Source organism: Phyllobates terribilis, unplaced genomic scaffold (assembly GCF_046119375.1).
Source record: "Phyllobates terribilis strain yellow unplaced genomic scaffold, ASM4611937v1 Scaffold_2__4_contigs__length_985480577, whole genome shotgun sequence".
Classification (NCBI taxonomy): domain Eukaryota; kingdom Metazoa; phylum Chordata; class Amphibia; order Anura; family Dendrobatidae; genus Phyllobates; species Phyllobates terribilis.
In genome coordinates, this window is record NW_027362762.1 from 324,913,444 (window position 1) to 324,937,542 (window position 24,099).

A 24,099-nucleotide genomic window follows, 5' to 3' on the forward strand; every position below is an offset into this window, starting at 1 on the left:
CAGGGTGAGGCTGGTGCTGAGGGGAGGCTGCGTCCGGCAGAGTCTACCTTATTGTGATGGTAAAATCTACAAAAAACAAAAAATATCTCATACCCTACCATCATTATATATAAATGTAAAGCAAAGTTGCATATGAAATATAGGGTACTTAGTGAACTATTTTTGATCAAAAAAAGTATACAAGCCATCGCACCAGCGACAAGGTGACCCTTGTGTCTTGTTTGCATTCTGTGCAAATTAAGGGTGTGGCATCCCCCTTGTTGAGCTGGTTAGTATATATGTAGCTTACCACGGGCTTAGGTGGTCTGATAATGGGACCCGGTCCTATTTGTCTACCCTTTATATGCATTACGTCAACTTTGATATACAGTAAGGTTTTTAATATAGACAGTGTAGGACCGTCCCAATTTAGGGTCACCTTGTCGCTGGTGGGACGGCTTGTATACTTTTTTTGATCAAAAATAGTTCACTAAGTACCCTATATTTCATATGCAACTTTGCTTTACATTTATATATAATGATGGTAGGGTATGAGATATTTTTTGTTTTTTGTAGGTTTTGCTTCTTTTTGCTAGTGTGAACATGCTCCTATTTCTTGCATGTGTACCATCTTAGACCTCAGTTCACATTGCTTGGTCTTATTGTGATGGTGGCTTAAATTTTTTTTGGCGAAAACAAAAGCTGCTGGCTATATATGGATATAGTGTTTGATGGGAACTGTTATTGTGTGATTGGGAAGGATGTGGTGCAAAAGTGTAGTTTTTCCAAAAGTGAGGGGGTGGGCCTGTGGAAGGTTTGAGAGGTGGAACTGGAGCTGGAGTGGAGTCTGAGTGGAGTCTCAAAGGGGCTCGAAAATTTTGCCAGTATGGGGCCCTAAAATTCCTAGTGGCAGTCCTGATCATCACTATCCCCATTAGGCTCACAATCTAAATTCCCTATCGGTATGTCTTTGGAGTGTGGGAGGAGACCCACATAAACACAGGGAGAGCATAAAAACTCCTTGCAGATGTTGTCCTTGATGGGATTTGAACCCAGAACCCCAGCGCTGAAAGGCTACACTTTTAACCACTGAGCCCTGTGCTGCCCATATATGCACTATTATGCTTACACGCTGCCATGAAAATGGTGATGATCCAGTTCCTGCTGTCATGGGAGCAATGGTGTTGTACAACTGCCTTACCAACTCCTTTACCATTGCAGTGGTGACAGGCAGAAACTGTGAATACATACCATAACAATACACAACAACTCTACAAAAGCAAATGAACTGCAAGGTACTAATCAGCTTAGACAGGAAAGGAGCCAAAGTCAATGCCAAGAGTACTTTACAGTTTAAAACAGTCAGTTCCTGCCTAATGTGGCAACAGGAAAAAATGGACAAATATAAGAATTCCCGTGACTCTCACAAGGGCCATATGTGATGGATAGGCAACAGCGTCAGAAGATCTTTAAAATTGCACATCTTGTTGGATATTCCCAGTATGCAGTGGTTACTGTCTACCAAAGTGGTACAAGAAAAGACAGGCATTGACGGGATCATCGGTGCCCAAGACATATTAATGTGCATTAGGAGCAAAGGCTAGCCCAAAGCTCTGCTTCCACAGAAGAGCTAACGTAGAAAAAATTGATGAAACAGGTAAGGCTCAATATGACAGGAAGGTGTCACAACATACAGTGCATGGCATTCGCAGGTGGTCATAATGCTATGACTGATTAGTACAGTAAATGTAGCTCCTACCAGTCTTTAGTATCATCCTTAAATAGTTCTGTATAGTATTCTCTGTAATAACAGAGATAACACTTAACTACACCACACAGACAGGAAGTCACAGTTTCATTAAAGATTGCACCCATGTCTGGGACAGATAAAAGCTGAAGTCTTTTTCATAATGATTTGACTATGTCTGTGGGTGTTCTTTCCACAGAATAAAGAGATACATATTTCCAAGAGTACCTGATCCAAAGAATTCATTTCATAACTTATTTGACGATCACAATGGATACTTTCAGGTAACTATCTACATTATAATTATGAGCACTAACTAAAATAAGTCAAATATTTGGTTTATCCCAGGCAATTCACTATTAAAGAAGATTATCACCTCAGAGATTGCAGCCAGGCAAAATCACTGTGCAATCACCTAGACAAAATGTTTTTTTTGTTTACCCTTCTCTTTAATTTTAGCCCTACCAATGTACAACTCTCTTATAGCTCTTCTCCTAACCTTTATAGATGGAGACTCATGAACCTATTTCTGTAATACTGGACCTCTCTCCCTCTTTCTACTTATTCTTAACTTCTCCTCACTACATAACTAGATACATAACCTGCTGTATGGGGGCACATACAGCCAGTGGCGTAACTAGAGTCCGATGGGCCCCGGTGCAAAATTTTGACCTTGCCCCTCCCCCCCACATGTTCGTCAGATGTATGGGCCCTTGTAGTATTCCAAATCCTATAAGGACATACAAGTTTCACCCTCTCCCCCTATATGTAGTAATGTCCTCCATCATGGGCTCCTTCCTGGGATATCTGCCCCCCATCCTAGGCCCATCCTGGCATATATGTTCCCCATCCTGGACCCATCCTGGTATATATATTCTCCATGCTGGGCCCCATCCTGGTATATATATCCACCTTCCTGGTATATATGCCACTTATCCTGGGCCCCATCCTGGTGTTACGGGTCCGGGTGGTGGAACCTCTGTGCCGAGGTGCAAGGAGGGACCCAGAGGGGCGTGACTAAGTATCCACCCGAACCGACCCAGGTCATACGGTAGCTAACGACACCGTGACCAGGGAGGATCCGGGCAGAGGGACCAGGTGCTACTCTGGGGACGACCTTGTAAGAGAGCAGGTGGCTCCCACGGGTCAGAGGGCTGGGACTGACCGGTATGGTGGGTGGACACGGCAAGCAGGCGGAAGTTTCTGGAAGCTGACAGGAGGTCACAGTTCGAGAAAGCAGGGCAAGTAGCAGTCTTTAGGTTTACCAGGAATGTGGTCACAGCAAGTGACGGCAGGGTCTCCAGGCAGGCTGGCAGAAAGCAAGCAGGTGCTCCCAGGTGAGCGGGCTGACGGACACAGCAGGTAACAGGCAGGTAACTGGTGGATGCTCCCAGGTGAGCAGTCAGACAGACGAGACAGGTAACAGGCAGGTAACTGGTGGACGCTCCCAGGTGAGCGGTCTGACAGACGAGACAGGTAACAGGCAGGTAACTGGTGGACGCTCCCAGGTGAGCGGTCTGACAGACGAGACAGGCGGATGCTCCCAGGTGAGCAGGCAGATAGCCAAGGCAGGTAACAGGCAGGTAACAGGTGAGCGCTCCAGGTGAGCAGGCTGGCAGGCTCGGCAGGTAACGGACGGATAACTGGCTGGCAGGCAGGACGAGAAGTCAGGCTAGCAGCGGAACCTGAGGGCTGAAGCACAGGTAAGACACATTGCAAACAACTTTGCTCGGGCACCTCCATTTTGGAGGAGGTGCCTTAAATGTGGGAAGTCCTCTGGCCATTGGCCGGGGACTCTTTAGGAAGACGCGCGCTGTCGCTTTAAGAGGGGGGCGAGTGCGCGCGCGCGCCCTAAGCACTCTGCTGTAGGAGGAACGCGCGCCGGCCACAGCAGGGAACGGAGCACAGGGAGAAGCCGCGCCAGGAGCCGGGGGGCGGGAGAGACGGTGTCCCTGTCTGACATGGGGCAGGGATGCCGCTGCGCCGACAGAGACAGGAGCGCTGGAGGGACCCACGTGAGGAGCGTGGAGGTGAGAGGGATGGCGTCCCTGCCTAGCAGAGGGCAGGGATGCCGATGCTACAGTACCCCCCCCTTACGCCCCCTCCTCTTTAGGCCAGAAAGAAATTTATCAAGGATGAGCGGGGCATGGATGTTCTCCCGAGGCTCCCACGTTCTCTCCTCAGGACCAAACCCCTTCCAATCCACTAGAAAAAAGGTCTTTCCTCTTACCCTCTTGGTGGCCAGAATGCTCTCTACCTCAAACTCGTCTTCAGCGGAAACCGAGGCAGGAGGTATACCTGAAGACTTGGAAAAAGAGTTAAGTACCACGGGTTTGAGGAGAGATACATGGAAGGAGTTGGGGATCCGCAAGTTGGCCGGGAGTTTCAATTTGTAGGCCACCGGGTTGATTTGCTTGATAACTTCCAGTGGGCCGATGAACCGGGGCCCTAACTTGTAGGAAGGAATCTTGAGCCGGACAAATTTGAACGAGAGTCAGACCTTATCTCCAGGACGGAATTGAGGCGGATCCAGACGTCTCTTGTCAGCCTGTCTCTTCATCCGCTCGAAGGACAGAAGAAGTGCGGATCTGGTACTCTCCCAAATGGTGGAGAATTCGCTAACAAGAGATTCCGCGGCCGGGTTGTCCACCGAGGCGGAGACGGGAAATGGGATCCGGGGATGTTGGCCGTAGACTGTAAAAAACGGGGATTTGGAAGAGGATTCGCTCTCGTGATTATTGTAGAACAATTCGGCCCACGGTAAAAGATCCACCCAATCGGAATGATTGGCATTAACAAAGTGCCGGAGGTAACTGGTTAAGATTTGGTTGATCCGCTCTACTTGACCATTGGACTGTGGGTGATAAGCAGAAGAGAAGTCCAAGGTGACCCCCAGCAGTTTACACGTGGCTCTCCAGAAGCGAGAGGTGAACTGAACCCCTCGATCGGACACGATATGGAGAGGAAGACCATGGAGACGGAAAATATGATGAATAAAGTCCTTAGCCAACTCAGATGCAGACGGAAGACCCGGCAGGGGAATGAAGTGAGCCGTTTTAGAGAAGCGATCAGCGACCACCCAAATGACCGTACAACCAGCAGAGACAGGGAGATCCGTTATAAAGTCCATGGCGATGTGTTGCCACGGGGCAGCAGGTACGGGAAGAGAAAGAAGGCGGCCGGCTGGCAGATGTCTAGGAAACTTGTTGCGGGCGCAGGACGCACAGGCCGAGACAAAGTCTATTACTTCCTTGCGCAGGGAAGGCCACCAGTAATGCCGGGCAATAAGCTGGAGGGTCTTCTTTTGGCCAGCATGGCCGGCTAGCTTAGATGAATGTCCCCAGTGCAGAACCTTCTCTCGATCAGGTACTGTCACGAACGTCTTACCAGGTGGAAGACGATTCAGATCCAAGGGAGCCACTTGCATTACCTTGGCGGGGTCGATGATGTGCTTAGGCTCCTCCTCTAGATCGGAGAACAGAAAGAATCGGGACAAGGCATCGGCTTTGATATTTTTGTCTGCTGGGCGGAAATGAAGAATGAAATCAAAGCGGGCGAAGAACAAGGACCATCGGGCCTGGCGCGGGTTAAGTCTTTGGGCACTCTGGAGGTAAGCCAAGTTTTTGTGGTCCGTATAAATTATTACCGGGTGAAGAGCCCCCTCGAGCAGGTAACGCCACTCCTCCAGTGCCAATTTAACGGCTAACAATTCTCGGTCTCCTATAGAATAATTGTTCTCAGACGAGGAGAAGAGTTTGGAGAAGAAGCCGCAGGTTACTATTCTCCCGGATGGCGACTTTTGGGTGAGCACCGCTCCAGCTCTGGAGGAGGAAGCATCTACTTCTAAGAAGAATTGTTTGTTGCAGTCCAGACGGTGCAGCAGAGAAGCAGAGGAGAAAGCTTGTTTCAAAGAAAGGAAGGCCTCTTCAGCCTCGGGCGGCCATTCTTTGGGACTAGCGCCCTTACGGGTGAGCGCGGAGATAGGGGCAGTCCGGGAAGAGAAGTGCGGAATGAAGAGGCGGTAGTAATTGGTGAAGCCCAGGAATAGCCTTCAACCCCTCCGGTCGGGGCCACTTCAGGATGGCAGAAAGTTTCTCAGGATCCATTCGTAGGTCGGTCTGGGAGATGACGTAGCCCAGAAATGGAAGCGAGGACTACTCAAAGAGGCACTTCTCAAATTTTGCGTAGAGGTGGTTCTGCCTGAGCCTGAGCAGGACCTGACGAACGTCCCTCCGGTGTGTGGGAAGATCCGGAGAGAAGATCAAGATGTCGTCCAGGTACACCACCGCGCAGGAGTAGAGAAGGTCACGGAAGATGTCATTGACCAACTCTTGAAAGACGGCGGGAGCATTACAGAGGCCAAAGGGCATTACGAGATATTCATAGTGGCCATCCCGGGTGTTGAATGCCATCTTCCATTCATCCCCCTGGCGGATACGGACCAAGTTATACGCCCCACGGAGATCCAGCTTGGTGAAGATTCTGGCACCCCTCAGACGGTCAAATAATTCAGGAATGAGAGGAAGGGGGTATTTATTCTTCACCATCATCTGGTTAAGACCTCTATAGTCTATACAGGGACGGAGTGAGCCATCCTTCTTTTTAACGAAGAAGAAGACTGCTCCCGCCGGGGAGGTAGGTTTCCGGATAAATCCCTGGGCCAGATTTTCCTCGATATATTCAGACATGGCCCGGGTCTCGGCAGCGGACAACGGGTAAATACGCCCATGGGGTGGAGGAGCGCCGGGTACCAGGTCGATTGGGCAATCGTATGGTCTATGGGGAGGTAATGTCTCTGCTTCTTTCTTGTTGAAAACATCAGCATAAGACCAATAAGGAGCCGGTAGGCCGGGTAGATTGGCTGGAGTAGGAGAAGGACGAGCAAGACGAACAGGAGCTAAACAAGTCTTATGACAGTCCTGCCCCCAGCGAAGGACCTCTCCGGTCTGCCAATTCAGCACGGGTGCATGTCTCTGGAGCCAAGGAAGGCCTAACAAAAGGGTGTGAGAGAGTCCAGGTAGAACATGGAAGAAGATCCTCTTAGAGTGCAGCATTCCCACCTGCAGAGTCATGGGTTCGGTGATGAGTTGGATGGTTAGTGGTAAGAGCCCTCCATCCACGGAGACGACAGATAAGGGTTCAGCCAAAGGTTTAGTGGGAATGCGGTATTTCTCTACCAGGGACTGGGAAATGGGGTTTCCGGCAGCTCCAGAATCGAGTTGAGCTTGTTCAAAGTAGCGGTTCTCCCCGCAGATGATAGAGACCGACAGCATTAGAGATGGAGGGGGTTTACTTTTGTCTAGGACGACCTCTCCGAGCGATCCTAGACACTGGCATTTCCCGGCCTCTCCGGGCAGGAATGGATCCGGTGCTCCTTACTGCCACAGTAGAAACAGCTCCCCTCGGCACGGCGTGACGGGTTTTGACCATCTTGGTCTGATCGAGCTGCATGGGCTCTGGCGAGTGCGCCCGGGGAGTTACAGAGGAAAAGACGGGTTTCTGGAAAGTGGGAGCAAGACGGGGAAACCTCCTCTCACGGGTGACCTCTTTGGTACGCTCCTGTAACCGGATGTCAATCCGGGTGGTAAGTGTTACTAAGTCAACCAGGGAGGTAGGAATGTCCCGACCGGCGAGTTCATCTTTAATCCGGCCGGATAGGCCTTCCCAGAAGATGGACACTAGGGCCTCGTTATCCCAGGCAAGCTCGGAAGCAAGGGTACGGAACCGTATGGCATATTGGCCCACGGTGAGACTCCCCTGGCGGAGGCGTAGCAGAGAGGAGGCAGATGAGGTCTTTCGCCCTGGTTCGTCGAAGACTTTCCGGAAAGCCGTGAGAAAGGCTGGCAGGTTGGACACCAGGGGGTCTCCTCTCTCCCATAGGGGATTTAGCCAAGCCAGTGCCTCCCCAGTGAGATGGGACATAATGAATGCCACTTTGGCCAGGTCGGAGATAAACTGGTGAGCCAAAAGTTCAAAGTGCAGGGTGCACTGGTTTATGAAGCCCCGAGCTTGAGCGGGGTCACCTCCGAAACGAGGAGGTGCAGAAAGCCGGGGTCCGGGACAGGATGCCATGGCATTGGTGGGCAGCGGCGCTGCCGGGGTGCGAGTTGTGACACTAGCGGTGGTTGCTGGTGGAGCAGTCAGTGTGTCCAGGCGGGAGTTGACATTTCGCAGGTGGTTCAGGATGGACTCCTGCTGGGATCTCTGACGGGAGACTTCATGGTATAGTTCAGAGAGCAAGGGAGCTTGGGTGCCACCGGGTTCCATGGCCCGAGCAAACTGTTACGGGTCCGGGTGGTGGAACCTCTGTGCCGAGGTGCAAGGAGGGACCCAGAGGGGCGTGACTAAGTATCCACCCGAACCGACCTAGGTCGTCCGGCAGATAACGACACCGTGACCAGGGAGGATCCGGGCAGAGGGACCAGGTGCTACTCTGGGGACGACCTTGTAAGAGAGCAGGTGGCTCCCACGGGTCAGAGGGCTGGGACTGACCGGTATGGTGGATGGACACGGCAAGCAGGTGGAAGTCTCTGGTAGCTGACAGGAGGTCACAGTTCGAGAAAGCAGTGCAAGTAGCAGTCTTTAGGTTTACCAGGAAGGTGGTCACAGCAAGTGACGGCAGGGTCTCCAGGCAGGCTGGCAGAAAGCAAGCAGGTGCTCCCAGGTGAGCGGGCTGACGGACACAGCAGGTAACAGGCAGGTAACTGGTGGATGCTCCCAGGTGAGCAGGCAGACAGACGAGACAGGTAACAGGCAGGTAACTGGTGGATGCTCCCAGGTGAGCGGTCTGACAGACGAGACAGGTAACAGGCAGGTAACTGGTGGGCACTCCCAGGTGAGCAGTCTGACAGACGAGACAGGCAAGAGGCAGGTAACAGGTGAGCGCTCCAGGTGAGCAGGCTGGCAGGCTCGGCAGGTAACGGACGGATAACAGGCTGGCAGGCAGGACGAGAAGTCAGGCTAGCAGCGGAACCTGAGGGCTGAAGCACAGGTAAGACACAGTGCAAACAACTTTGCTCGGGCACCTCCATTTTGGAGGAGGTGCCTTAAATGTGGGAAGTCCTCTGGCCATTGGCCGGGGACTCGTTAGGAAGACGCGCGCTGTCCCTTTAAGAGGGGGGGAGTGCGCGCGCGCGCGTGCCCTAAGCACTCTGCTGGAGGAGGAACGCGGGCCGGCCACAGCAGGGAACGGAGTGCAGGGAGAAGCCGCGCCAGGAGCGAGGGGGCGGGAAAGACGGTGTCCCTGTCTGACATGGGGCAGGGATGCCGCTGCGCCGACAGAGACAGGAGCGCTGGAGGGACCCACGCGAGGAGCGCGGAGGTGAGAGGAATGGTGTCCCTGCCTAGCACAGGGCAGGGACGCCGATTCTATATCTGGTATATATATCTCCCATTCTGGTATATATGTCCATTATCCCGGGCCCCATCCTGGTATATATGTCCCCCATCCTGGACTCCATCCTGGTATATGTATCCCCCATCCTGGTATATATGTCCCTTATTCTGGTATATATCCCCCATCCTGGTATATACAGGTGCATCTCACTAAATTACTAAAACATCAGTAAAACATTTGTCAAGCTGTTGTTATAAAGTATTCTAATTTAATGATGACTTTTGTGTTTTCATTGTCTGTAAGCCATAATCATCAACATTAATAGAAATAAACACTTGAAATATATCACTCTGTTTGTAGTGGCTCTATATAATATATGACTTTCAATTTTGGTATTGAAGAACTGAAATAAATTCACTTTTTGATGATATTCTAATTTAATGAGATGCACCTGTATGTTGCCCATTCCTGGTATATATATCACTCATCCTGGTGTATATGTCCCTTATCCTGATATATATTTCCCCCATCTGGATAAATGCCCACATTCACTGATGTTCTTTAATGCATAAAAAAATAAACAATTTTACTCACCTTCTCTCCTCTCCCCCGCCGCGCAGCATCCTCTTCTGAAGCCGGCAGCTGACTTCAGCGTGCCATCGACAGGAGCGCATGACATCATTGCCATGCACCCCCAGTCACGTGTACACCGATATCAGCTACTGGCCTCTGATTGGCCAGCAGTGTGTATTGCACCATACGGACCTGGCAGGTCTCTGCGCAGCAATACACTTCAGCTCTCTATGTCTGGTGGCTGCTCATATATATTTTCGTTGTCAGAGAATAGAGGAGTGGACCATATTGTAGGTCCAGGGACAGGAAAGTACTAACAATGCATTGTGCAGCTATCTCCGAGAAGCCTTTTTTTTTGTCAGAAATGTTCCTGTTTTAAACCACAATGGAGAGATCCACTGGCTTTCATTGTTTCTCATTGTTTCTCATGGGGTGTCAATAGTGTAAAAAGAGAGTACCAATCTCACAATAGGTGAAAATCCTGGAAGTGGAACCAGCACTTATCACACATTTATGGCATATAGGTACTTTAGATATGCCATAAATGTACTAAATGGCAATGACAATTTAATACTCGAACAAAGAAAGTTTGTGCATCCCTCTTTATTGGGTTAGTTTCTATATTTTCTTTTTGTTCTCTCCTAATTCTTCATGTGAAATGAATACTTAACCTGACTTGGATGCAGTGCCATGACGAGGGGTAGGCACCAACTTAGGGCACTTTGAGAAAAAAAACCTACAAGAAGCAAAATGAACATAAACCCTACTGTAAATAAATAAAAAGCAAAAGTGCATTTAAATAAAATATGGCTCTTAGTAACACTGTTTTTGATCAACAGGGTTTATGTTCATTTTGCTTCTTGTATGTTTTTCTGATTCATGGCCATTGAGATGTTTGCATTTATGTGCTGCATGTATACCAACTTAAACCAAGCTCAAATTTTGTGTTTTTTCTTTGTATTTTTTGCATTCTCTGCAAACCTGGGTGTGGCCTCCCTTCCTAGAGCTGGATAATACATTTAAAGCTTCCCTAGGCTGGTGTTCACAGTTTGGAACCCAGTCCTTTGTCTGCCCTTATTCACACATTGAGGTCAACTTTGACACATAGTAAGGATTTTAATATTAGACAGTGTAGAACTATCCCGAGCAGGTTCACCTTGTTGATAGCTTATATATTATTTTTGATCAAAAACAGTGTTACTAAGAACCCTATTTTATTTAAATGCACTTGCTTTTTATTTATTTACAGCAGGGTTTATGTTCATTTTGCTTCTTTTGGTTTTTCTGATTCATGGCCATTGTGAAACATGCATTTATGTGCTGCATGTATACCAACTTAAAAGAAGCTCAAATTTTGTATTTTCACTTTGAGAAAAAACCTGTGGCAGCTGGCACCTTCCTCCGGCCACAGACATTCAGCACACTGACGGTCGTGGCGCAAGCATACAGGTGAGCAGTGTCAGTGAGTCACTGACACCACTTACCATGTTCACAACTTGTGCCCCGGCCATCGATCCCTCCCCAAACTCAGATGTATTTGTGTCTAACAGACGGGAATACACTTGATATGAGCGCCACCCGTGACACGAGTAATCAGCTCCCTGTTCCGCTGGGAATTCCATCAGAATGCAGGCCATTTCTGGGCTGTGTCTTGTTGGAGACGGTTCACGCAGTGGACGTCGGATGGTGTAATGTTGTCACTGCATCGCGCCATCCACCACTCACTGCAGTAACAGACAGAGGAGGAGACGGAGGCTGCGCTAGATAGGGAGCCCAGATTAGGTGAGTATAAGCTTTTTTTATTTTACTTATATTATTTTGCAACTGATTGGGGGGGCCATCAAAAGAGGGGCCTGTGCGGGTCATCACTAGTTGGGCCTGTGAGGGCCATCAATAGAGGGGCTTCTGTGGGTCATCACTAGAGGTGCCTGTGGGGTCCATCAATAGAGGGACCTGTGCGGGCCATAAAAAGAGGGCCACTACAAGGGAGGCCGGTGGGTCATCAAAATAGAGACCTATGGGGGCAGAGGATGTTTGGGCCATCACTAGAGGGGTCTGTGGGGGCCATCACTAGAAGGGTCTGTGGGGTCAATCAAAAGAGAGGCCTGTGTGGGCCATCACTAGGGTTACCTGTGGGGGGTCATCAAAAGAGAGACATGTGGGGGCCATCAAAAGCGGGGCTTGTGGGGGCCATCACATCACAAGACAAGGGGCCTGTGGAGGCCATCACAAGAGGGGCCTATGGAGGAAATCACATTATAGGGAGACCTGTGGAGGACATCACATTATATGGGGGCCTGTGTGGGCATCATACTGAATAGGGGTCTGTGTGGGACATTATACTGGGGGCTGTGGAGACATCATATTGTAAAGGGGCTGTGATGACCATAATATATAGGGGACTTTAGCGGACATACTGGGGCTGTGGTGACATTATATTGTATAGGTGGCTTTGGTGACCATATTGTATAGGAGGATGTGGTGGACATTGTACTGTATATTGGGGACTGTGGTGGATATCATACTGTGTTGGGTGCTGTTTGGGACATTATACTGTATTGGTGACTGGGTGCCATGATGCTGCAAGGGGTGCTGTGGAGGCCATCATACTGTACAGTATATGGGAGCTGTGGTGGTGACTATACTATATAGTCGAGGGCTGTGGTGGACATCATACTGCATGGGGGGCTGTGGTGGACATCATAGTGTATATTGGGGGCTGTTGTGGATGTTGCAGATAGTGGGGTGGTTATGAGAACAGTGTGGCGGATGTAGCTCATAATGGCAGACAGTGTGGAGGTCATATGCCATAGGAGGCTTATTTAGGTCATAGTATGAACAGATATTTTTATGCAGCACTCTTATTTTTAAGGGCACCATGTGAACATGTGTTGCAGAAGAGCGGAGAAGAGAGAAATCTTGAGAGAAGAGTTATCATTGTGATAGGTCATCTTGGTGCCTGGACAAGATGGAGATGAAAAAAAAGAGAATGACTCCAATTAGAGAACATGTCATCTATAAGGTACCGGGATGTAAATGTTTATTTGTGATACTTAATATGTCTCATTAGTACTGTGGTTCCTGTATGGTCCACAGTCTGATGATGACGGTCAACAACTCCCAGCATCTCCTTACGATTGCTAAGGATGTACTGGGAGTTGGAGGTTCATGCAATACAATTGTAAATGAGGCTGATCTGACATTGCATTTGTTTGCTGTACTAAGCTTGATGATATAGTCATGCACTGATGATGGTTATGGTGATGTTTATATTTGTATTGATGGTGGTTCTGGTGCTGTATACATGTGCTGATGATAGCACTGGTGTTGTATTTATTTATTGACAGTGGTTCTGGTGATATATTCATGTACTGATGGAGGTTCTGGTGATGTATTTATGTACTGATGGTGGTTCTGGTGATGTATTCATGTACTGATGGGGGGTCTGATGATGAATTCAGCACCAGAACCATCATCACTACATGAATACTTCACGGGAGCCATCAGCAGTACAGGAATACAGCATCGGAACAACCATCATTACATGAATACATCGCAAGAACCTTACAATACCTTAGTCTCTGACCCATTATTTTGCCTGGGGACTGAGGGTTGATCGGGGTGGGGATGAGCCGCCGGCTTCTTTTGCCTATGGCACCAAATACCTTGTACCAGCCCGGCATACAAAGTCAAATTACTAACCCATAGGCTCTCTGTGTGGTAATAGATAGATCTTTTGTGAGGTACTGTTTACTGAGAAAGTATATTACGGCACCATAATAGGGTGTAGACTTATTCATTCAATAAGGGGTTGTCCACACCTAATTTGTCTAGAATGCTTACTGAGCCAGAGCAGTTTCCCTTTCAACACTGTCTAGGTCTCCATAGTTTCTGTTCTAATCGTGTCGGCTTGTGGTCAGGGGGTCAGTAAGGTGAATATACTTAACTATATTTAAGCATTCCAGATGGTGTTTCAATAAAATCTTTAGTGTGTACAAACTCTTTAATACGTCAGTGTGTGGTACTGGCTAACATGAATGAGATCTGGGGAATTAAAATATTTTTTTCAAATAGTATACTTGGAGATGGTTGTAGGGTAAATATCATGGTAAGATACGCATATTATATGGAACATTTTCTCTTCCCTTATGTAAAACAAAATGGTTAATAAATAAAATTTTCCACATGTCTACTTTACATCAGCACAACTTTTGAACCATATTTTTTTTGTAAGAAAGTTAGAAAGGTTAAAAGCTGACCAGCAAATTTCTAATTTTTCAACAAAATTTACAAAACCATTTTTTTAGGGACCACATCACATTTGAAGTGGCTTTGGGGGGCCTATGTGACAGAAAATACCCAAAAGTGACACCATTCTAAAAACTGCACCCCTCAAATCCACATTCAAGAAGTTTATTAGCCATTCAGGTGCTTCACAGGAATTAATGCAATGTAGAAGGAAAAAAATGAACATTTTACTTTTTTTCACAAAAAAATTAATTTAACCCCAAATTTTTTATTATCACAAGGATAACAGGAGAAAATGACCTCCAAATTTGTTGTGCAATTTCTCCTGAGTATGCTGATACCCCATATGTGGGGGAAAACTACTGTTTGGGAACACATCAGGGCTCAGAAGGGAAGGAGCATCATTTGACTTTTTGAATGCAAAAATAGCTGTAATCAAGAGCTGATGCCATGTCTTGTTTGGAGAGCCCCCCAATGTGCCTAAACAATAGAAATCCCTCACAAGTGACCCCATTTTGTAAACTAGACCCCTCTAGGAATATATCTAGATGTGTGGTGAGCACCTTGAACCCCCAGGTGCTTCACAGAACTTTATAACATAAAGCCTGTTCACAAGGGTAACAGGAGAAATTGGACCCAAAAGGTTGTTGTGGAATTTCTTCTGAGTACGCCGATACCCCATTTGTGGAGGAAAACCACTGTTTGGGTGCATGGCAGGGCTTGGAAGGGAAGGAGCAACGCTTGGGTTTTTGAGTGCAAAAATGGCTGGAATCAAGAGCGAACACCATGTCACGTTTGTAGAGCCCCTAATGTGTCTAAACAGTGGAAACCCCTCACAACTGACCTCATTCTAGAAACTAGACCTCAAAGAATGTATTTAGATGTGTGGTGAGCACCTTGAACTTACAGGTGCTTCACAGAAGTTTATAAGGTAGAACTGTGAAAATAAAAAAAAATCACATTTTTCCCACAAATATGTTGTTTTAGCCCCAATTTTTTTATTTTCACAAGGATAACAGGAGAAAATACAGGAGCATACAATTTTTTGTGCAATTTCTCCTGTGTGCGCCAATACCTCACATGTGGTCAAAAACTACTTTTGATGCAAAGTGCAAAGCTCAGAAGAGAAGAAGCTCAGATTCTGCTGGAATGGCTTGAGGGTGCCATGTCACATTGGCAGAGCCCCTGAGGTGCCAGAACAGCAGAACCCCCCCATAAGTGATGTCATTTTCCAAACTACACCTCTCAATGAATTCATATAGATATGCAGTGAGCATATTGACACCACATGTGCCTCACAGAAATGTATACAATTGGGTGGTGAAGAAAGAATAATTACATTTTTACCACTAAAATGTTGTTTTAACCCCAAATTTTTAATTTTTCTCAAGGCTAGTAGGAAAAAACGGATATCTCAGTTTGTTGTTCAATTTCTCCTGATTGCGCCAATACCCTATACTGTATGTAATTGGAAATACTTTTCAGGCACAGTACAAAGCTCAGAAGGGAAGTTGGGCCATATTATAGAGCAGATTTTACTGTTATGGTTTGCGGGTATAATAAGCCACTGGAAGAGCCCTTGAAGTGCCAGAACAGCAGCATTTTTTTATGCGATACCTCATTTTATAGCGATACCTCATTTGTCATTTTTTTTATGTTTTGATGCTTTTACACAATAAAAATTTTATACAAAAAAGAATTACTTTTGCATCGTTGTATTCTGAAAGATATAACTTTCTAATTTTTCTGCTGATGGAGCTGTATGGCAGCTTGTTTTTTGCGGGACAAGATGATGTTTTCAGCTATAACATTTTTATTTACATTTGTCTTTTTGATCGCGTTTTATTCCAATTTTTTCCAGTGGTATGATGAAAGAATATAGTTTGCCACTTTTTTATGGCATTTACTGAAGGGGTTAACTAGTGTGACAGTTTTATACATCTGGTCGTTCTGGACGCGGGGATACCAAATATGTGTACTTTTTTTGTTTATTTTTTTATACATAAAAATGTGTATTTATTGGTGTAATATTTTTTTATTATTTTATAATTTTATTTTTAATACTTTTAAAAAATGTTTAACTTTTTTTTTTTACTTTTTTACTTAGTCCCTCTATAGGACTTTCACTTTTTTTAACTTTTTTTCCCTTTTATCACAGGTATAATGCATTGCAAGGCACCAGCATTTCAATGCATTTTACCTGTACAGAAAGCTTCTTAGACCATGCTCTGAGCATGGTTTAAGCAGCTTTCCTTAGCTTGGTGATCTAGGAGTCGTCATGATGACCCCGGGTCACCATGTCAACGTTCTGGTCCCAGCGATAACATCGCAGGCACTCCTGCTTGATCATGCTGTGATGGGTCAGTTAGATTGACTGACCAATCACAGCGTCCTGAGTGTGGGGACCGAAGGCATGGGTCCCCACACCTCTTCCCATGCCATTCAGTTGTCAGTAACAGCTGTCGGCACTGAACTGTCACTGTGTGTTCAGACATAGCACGTCATGATGCGGGAACTGACATCCGCTCATGACGTGCTATGTCTGTCATTGGTCGTTAAGGGATTAATACTTGATCGTTACACATTATTTAGTGTATATATCTCTAGGATATTATAAATCCTTTTCAATTATTAACATAAAGAAGTCTTTAGATACATACAAGTTGCGTCTTTATACAGGAATTTGGGATGCTAAGGTGTATTTTGTACCTCCCATACCTGAACAAGGAGACAGAGCGTCCAATGTCTACTCCCAACAGCTGACGTTGGGGAACTGGGACCCCTAAATTGTGTCACCGCTGGGAGCGATGGCATCCCGCCTCCCAACCACACCACGCCCTGAGGCCAGTCTTCTGGTATGGAATACCTGGGCAAGACGAGACTCACCCCGGCCACGCCCCCCAAGTGCGACACCCCACCCCTTCCCGGCTGACTGACTGTATGTATAAATGGTCTTTGTAGTAATTTTTATTTGATTGGTCAGCTGCTCTCGTTGAAAACACATGTAATGTAAAGTTAAGGGGGTGGGTCCGTAGTCCAAAGTAATTTTCCTCCAAAATCACTATCTATTTAGTGCCATAATCTAAACTATTTTCTAATATACTTGAATTGAAAATTCCCTATCCTTCACTAATTACACTATCTAACTACTTTTCTATTTTGTTTTCACTTCCTTTTTGATGACGCTTTGATTGAGAATCCCAGAGCATAATAACGAAGCTGCAGTCTCTGCCCCTCCCTGAAACCAAGCATCATCAGTGTCACTCACGTCAAAAGGGCTGGGCTAGTCCCTCCACGCTGTGCACTGTGTGATGTGCACAATGACAGCGCTCTCTCTGTTGCTGGCTCAAATCAGCAGTAACAAACTGACAACAGAGTGCGTTGTCAGAATACCCGATGTGCAGAGACCAGCGCCGCCCCTGCAAATGACGTCAATGTACATATTTATGGCAAGTGATAGATCCTCTATAATGGTAGTAGAATATAATCTTTTCTTCGGCTCCAAACTTTGATCTTTCTTTATGAAACTACAGTATCATAGGCAATTCCTTGCAAACAGTTCAATGAAAAGAGCAAGACGGAACTTGGATTATCCTGCATTTGTATAATTTGATATCAATAAGAGTTTAAAAGAAATAAAGGAGTAACTTAAAACTTATTTGTGCCAATGCTAAATCTCTACCATGGTTATAATTATTAATTCGTAACATTGTTGGAGGAGATAACACCCCCTCAAACATTAGGGGGGTTAGATGACTTTTAAAGAGTTAGAGGATTGAAGTAGAAATGAGATAAACTCAAAATAATATGCTTATGCTTGTAATAACATTCACTTTCACATATGCACAAGATGGATGCTTATCTATGGAAAATTTCTGTTAAACCATGGTACACAGAGAATTTCTCACGGTCATATTCAAGACAAAGTCTCATCACAAGATGTTAACGGATGTACTGACCTTTTTATGAACTCTCTATTTAGTCAAAATGACCCCCTCACTTATCAAGGTTTCTTTAAAGTCTTGCTGACTATGGTAAAATGGTTATATGTATACATTTTACTACTTAAGTTCAATATGATGGTTGTCAAATAGGCATCTTTAGAAGTTATCACATACAGTCATGGCTGAAAGTGTTGGCACCCTTGAAATTGTTCCAGAAAATGAAGTGTTTCTCCCAGAAAATTATTGCAATAACACATTTTGTTATACACATGTTTATTTCCTTTGTGTGTATTGGAACAACACAAAAAAAACAGAGAAAAAAGGCAAATTGGACATAATTTCACACAAAACCCGAAAAATAAGCTGGACAAAATTGTTGGCACCCTCAGCTTAACCCCTTCATGATCTTGAATGTATCCATACATCTAGGTTGGTAAGTACTTATCGACCTTGGACACATGGATACATCCAGGTGATTTTGAGCGCACAGAAGCTGTGTGTGCGCGATCGCCGCCGGATGTTCAATAATTCTCACAGCTGACACCCATCTTTAAGTACTAGGAGTGGTGTCCGCACTGCTCCCACAACTTTAACCCCCTAAATGCTGTGATCGATATTGATCGCAGCATTTAGAAGGCAGAGAGAGGGAGCCCCCTCTGCCCTTTGATCGGTGCCCCCGTGACGTCATTGCAGGGGCCGGATCATTGCCATAGTGACCCGATGTTGTCATGGCACTAGCAAGTTAGTTAGATCATGTGCAGTGCATGACCTAACTAATTTCTGTCTGCAGTGCTGACAGGTTATGAAGCATAGCAATGCTCCTGCATTGCTATGCTATATAACTGCGATCAGACTGCAAAAAGTGAAAGTCCCATAATGGGACTAAAAAAAAAAAAAAAAAAAGTTGTGAAAATAATTTTTAAAAATAGCACAAAATAATAATACAAAATAAAAATATATTGTACTTATAAAAAAATATTTAAAAAAAAAAAAGTCAAAAAACATAAAAGTACACATGTTCATCTTGTCCCACAAAGAACAAGCCGCAGTACAGCTCCATCAGCAGAAAAATAAAAAAGTCATAGCTCTCAGAATAAAGCGATGCAAAAATATATATTTTTTCTATAAAATAGTTTTTATTGTATAAAAGCACCAAACCATAAAAAATTATATAAATATGGTATCGCTGTAATCATACTGACCCGAAGAATAAAGTTGTCTTATCAATTTTACCACACGCAGAACGGCATAAAACCCCCCCCAAAAAACAATTCTTGAATTGCTGTTTTTTTTCATTCTGCCTCCCAAAAATCAGAATAGAAAGTGATCAATAAATGTAATATGCCCGACAATGATACCAATAAAAACATCAACTCGTCCTGCAAACAAGAAGCCCCCATTACTGTCTGCCAAAATATGGAAAAATTATAGCTATCAAAATAGGACGATGCAATAAAAAGCTTGTTTTAGTGCGTGACAGCAGCCAAACATAAAAAAAATATACCGTATTTTTCGGACCATAAAAGACGCACTTTTTTTTCACAATATTTGGGAGGAAAATGGGGGGTGCATCTTATGGTCCGAACGTTACCTGCGGTGGTGGTAAAGTGGGATTGCAGGGCCCTCCAGGAATGCGGCGGTGGTGGTAGCAGCGGTGGAGATGGTTGCAGCGGCGGCATCAGCGACAGCAGAGGTGAGCGGCTGGGACCGGCACCTGTGCCTGGCCAGTACTGGGGCTGGGGCCGGTGTCGGGCTGTGAGCGGCGTGCGGCCTGCGCAGGTGTCCGGTGTGCACAGCCATCTTCCTAGAGCTGTGATCTACAGGAAAATGGCCGCCCGAGCCGGCGTATGCGCGGACCGCACTGCTCTCATCCCGGCACAAACAGCAGCCCGGTATATCCCCCGGCCCCAGCCAGAGTCCCCAGCCTCAATCCCAGCCAGAGGCCCCGACCTCCGCTCTGGCCTCAGACCCAGCCAGAGGCCTTGGCCCCGGCCCCAACCAGAGGCCCCGGCCTTGGCCCCCCTCAGCCCCAGCCAGAGGCCTCAGCCCCAACCCCAGCCGGAGGCCCCAGCCAGAGGCCCTAGCCCCAGCCCCAGCCAGAGGCCCCTGCCCCAGCCAGAGGCCTCGGCCCTAGCCAGAGGCCCCCGGCCTCAGCCCCAGCCAGAGGCCTCCCCACAGGAACCGGCCAGGCTAAGGGCCTCAGCCAGACACAGGCCCCGGCTCGGCACAGGCTCCACAGCATCTGACCTCTTCTGCTGCAGCCACCGACTTCCTGAGGGACCCTGCCTCTTGTGATCCTCGCTTCACTGCCCCCCAAGTAAGATACCATACCTATTCAGACTATAAGTTGGACCCCCATCTTATAAAAAATATTTTTTTCTATTTTTCATCCCAAAATTTGGGGTGCGTCTTATGGTCCGGTGCGTCTTATAGTCCGAAAAATACGGTAAATCTTGTATCTCTGTAATCGCATCGACCTGTAGAATAAAGTCACCTGATCACTTATACTGCACGAGGAACAGCATAAAAAATAAATAAACCCAATTCTTCACCTGCTGTTGATTTGTTCATTCTGCCTCTCAATAATCGCAGTAACGCTTGGCTCACATTTTTCCTGCTCTCTACGCTGAGCACTTATTCCGGGGTTTCCATGTAAATCTCTGAAATACGTGATTTAAACGGAACCCCCAGTGGAAGATTTCATATTATGAGGCAGATGGAAACACTGTGGATGCCGTCTGGCTTTTGATCTGGCAGTGTCCATCTTTTTAGGTGTGCATAAAAGCGAGGTCCACCACAGTCTTCTGAAAAAAAGGATAATGCTGAACAGAGGCCAGACAAAGTTCAGAGTAACTCTGCTGCCTCATTATAGTGAATGGATCTATCTGGGTTTCATCTGAATCACGTCACTTGGAGATTTAGATATAAACCCCGATGTAAGTGCTCAGCGTAGACCTCAGGGTAAATGTAATCCTAAATATTATGTAAAATGTTCTCCAAAAAAACCTTTGAATCAATCCACAAAAAAAGCAAGTCCCCACTTAGCTCTGTCATCTGTTAATCGAAATATAGGGAGCTTCCACCAAACTGGTAGTACAAAGGCTCTGGAAAAGCGAAATGGCTCCTTGGCCCCCAAAAGAAATTCAGCAAATTCTGCTCTCTTAAATCCAAATGCCCTCCCCAGTGTGACTAACCCACATTTAGCATCCACATATTTGGCATTTCTGTAGCGATAAGAGCTACAATGGTCACTGGTCACTACAATGTACTGGTCACTACAACGTACTGGTCACTACAGCATACTGGTCACTACAATGGTAGTTTTCAATTTTCACTCAGCAACATACATTGCTGCTTGTTTCTGGAAAACACCCATGGAGTCAAAATCATCACTACACCTGTAGATAAATTCCCAAAGGGGTATACTTTTGAAAATGGGGTCACTTGAGCGGGGATTCTGCTCTTCTAGCACTTAGTGACTCTATATATTGAGTCCACAAACTATTCTAGGAAAATCTGTGATCCAGGAGGCAAATAGCGCTCTGTCCCTCCCGAGTCTCGCCATATGGCTAAACAGTACTGTATAGTCACATATGGGGTATTTCTACATTTAGCAGAAATTGTAGGACAAATTTTGGTGCCCGTTTTATTAATTTCCCAGTGTGAAAATGTAAAGCCTGGGTCTAAAACAAAATTTTTGTGGTAATAATGTAATTTTTTTTTTCATCGCCTAATGGTATAAGGTTCTGTGACACACTTGTGGTATCAATATAATCACTGCACCCCTAAGTGAATTCATTGAGAAGTGTAGTTTGTAAAATGGGGTCACTTAGGGGGGTTTCTGCTGTTCAGGCACCTCAGGGGCTCTCCCAGTGGGTCAAAGCACCAGCAAAGCATAAGAGTAAAATTTGCACTATAATATGGCACTCCTTCCCTTCTGAGCTTTGCAGTGTGCTTGAAAAGTGTTTCTCGATTACATGTAGGATATTGGCGCACTCAGTAGAAATATTTACAACAAACTGAGGTCCATTTTTTCCTACTAGCCCTCAGAAAAACTTGGGGCTAAAACAACATTTTAGTGGTAAAAATGTAATTATTCTTTCTTCACCGCCCAATGGTATAAAATTCTGTGAGGCATATGTGGTGTCAATATGATCAACAAACCCCTGGATCAATTAACTGGGAGTGTAGTTTGTAAAATTAGGTCACTTATGGGGGGTTTCTGCTGTTTTGGCACCTCAGGGGCTCTGCCAATGTGACATGGCACCCTCAAACCAGTTCAGCAAAATCTGAACTCAAATATGGCGCTTCTTCCTTTTTGAGTTTTGCACTGTGCCTCAAAAGTAGTTTTCGACCACATATGGGGTATTGGTGTACTCAGGAGAAATTGCACAACAAAAATGTATGGTGCATTTTCTCCTTTTATCCTTGTGAAAATAAAAAAATTGGGGCTAAAACAACATATTTGTGGGAAAAATTAGATTTTTTATTTTCACAGCTCTACCTTATAAACTTCTGTGAAATTTGGGGGTCCATTTTATCCTGCTATCCTTGTGAAAATGAGAAAATTTGGGGCTAAAACAATTAAAAGTTTGAAAATTGCAACAAATTTTACCACTATTGTGAAGTAGAATATATCATGAAAAAATTGTGTCAGAATCAGCGGGATTCATTGAAGGGTTCCAGAATTGTTACCAAATAAAGTGACACTGGTGAGAATTGTAAAATTTGGCCTGGTCATGAAGGTGAAAACAGTCTTGAAGGATGAAGGGTTTAATATTTGGTTGCACGCCTTTTGGAAAATTAACTATAATCAATCGCTTCCTATAACCATCAACAAGCACTACTGACACTGGGCACTACATTGCGACCCAAAATCCTTTGGTAATCTTCAGATTTCATAATACTTTCCACACAGTCAAGACACCCAGCGGCAGCAAAACAACCCCAAAACATCTTTGAACCTCCACCATATTTGACTATAGGTACTGTGTTCTTTTCTTTGTATGCCTCATTCCATTTTAGGTAAATGGTAGAATGACGTGCTTTACCAAACAGCTCTATCTTGGTCTCATCTGTCCACAAGACGCTATCCCAGAAGGATTTTGGCTTACTAGCATACATTTTGGCAAACTGAAGTCTAGATTTTTTATGTCTCTGTGTCAGCAGTGTGGTCCTCCTGGTTCTCCTGCCATGGTTCGCATTGACACTGATGCACCTTGTGCCTGTAGGACAGCTTGAATTTCTTTGAACTTGATTGTGGCTGCTTATCCACCATCCGGACTATCCTGTGTTGCAACCTGTCATCAAATTTTGTCTGCCATCCATGTCCAGGGAGATTAGCTACAGTGCAATGGGTTGTAAACTTCTTGATTATGTTGCGTACCATGGACAATGGAACATCAATATATCTGGAGATGGACCTGTAACCTTGAGATTGTTGATGTTTTTCAACAATTTTAGTTTTCAAGTTCTGAAACAGTTCTCTTTATGTTCTCCATGCTTAGTGTGGCACACACAGATACACAATACAAATATTAAGTCAACTTCTCCCTTTTTTATTTGGTTTCAGGTATGGTTTTAATATTGCCCACACCTGTTACTTGCCACAGGTGAGTATGAATGAGCATCACTTGCTTGAAACAAAGTTGTTTACCAGCAATTTTGTAAAGGTGGCAATAATTTTGTTCGGGCCATTTTTGGGGTTTTGTGTGAAATTTTGCCCAATTTACCTCTTTTTTCTCAGTTTTTTGTTTTTGTTTTAACACACACAAAGGAAATAAACATGTGTATAACAAACTATGTCTAATTGCTATAATTTTCTGAGAGGAATACTTCATTTTCTATAATACTTTCAAGGGTATCAACACTTTCGGCCATAACAGTATCCATTGTCTTGAAGTTGTATATGTCTAATCTGTTTTTTGGAGAAAAAAAAATAAATATATATATGACATATACACTGCCCAAAAAAATAAAGGGAACACTCAAATAACACATCCTAGATCTGAATGAATGAAATATTCTCATTGAATACTTTGTTCTGTACAAAGTTGAATGTGCTGACAACAAAATCACACAAAAATCATCAATGGCAATCAAATTTATTAACCAATGTAGGCCTGGATTTGGAGTCACCCCCAAAATTAAAGTGGAAAAACACACTACAGGCTGATCCAACTTTGACGTAATGTCCTTAAAGCAAGTCAAAATGAGGCCCAGTATTGTGTGTGGCCTCCACGTGCCTGTATGACCTCCCTACAACGCCTGGG

The 24,099-nt window shown here is 45.4% G+C and overlaps 1 protein-coding gene across 2 annotated transcripts in view; it reads left to right on the top strand.

Moving 5' to 3' along the window:
* LOC141251856 (cytokine receptor-like factor 2) overlaps positions 1-24,099 on the top strand; it is a 165,961-nt gene that overhangs the window by 134,495 nt on the left and 7,367 nt on the right. For both annotated transcript variants that reach the window (XM_073670425.1, XM_073670426.1), the window contains exon 5: positions 1,926-2,010. In XM_073670425.1, coding sequence (XP_073526526.1) covers positions 1,926-2,010 — 85 coding nt within the window. The remainder of the gene's footprint in view (positions 1-1,925; positions 2,011-24,099) is intronic.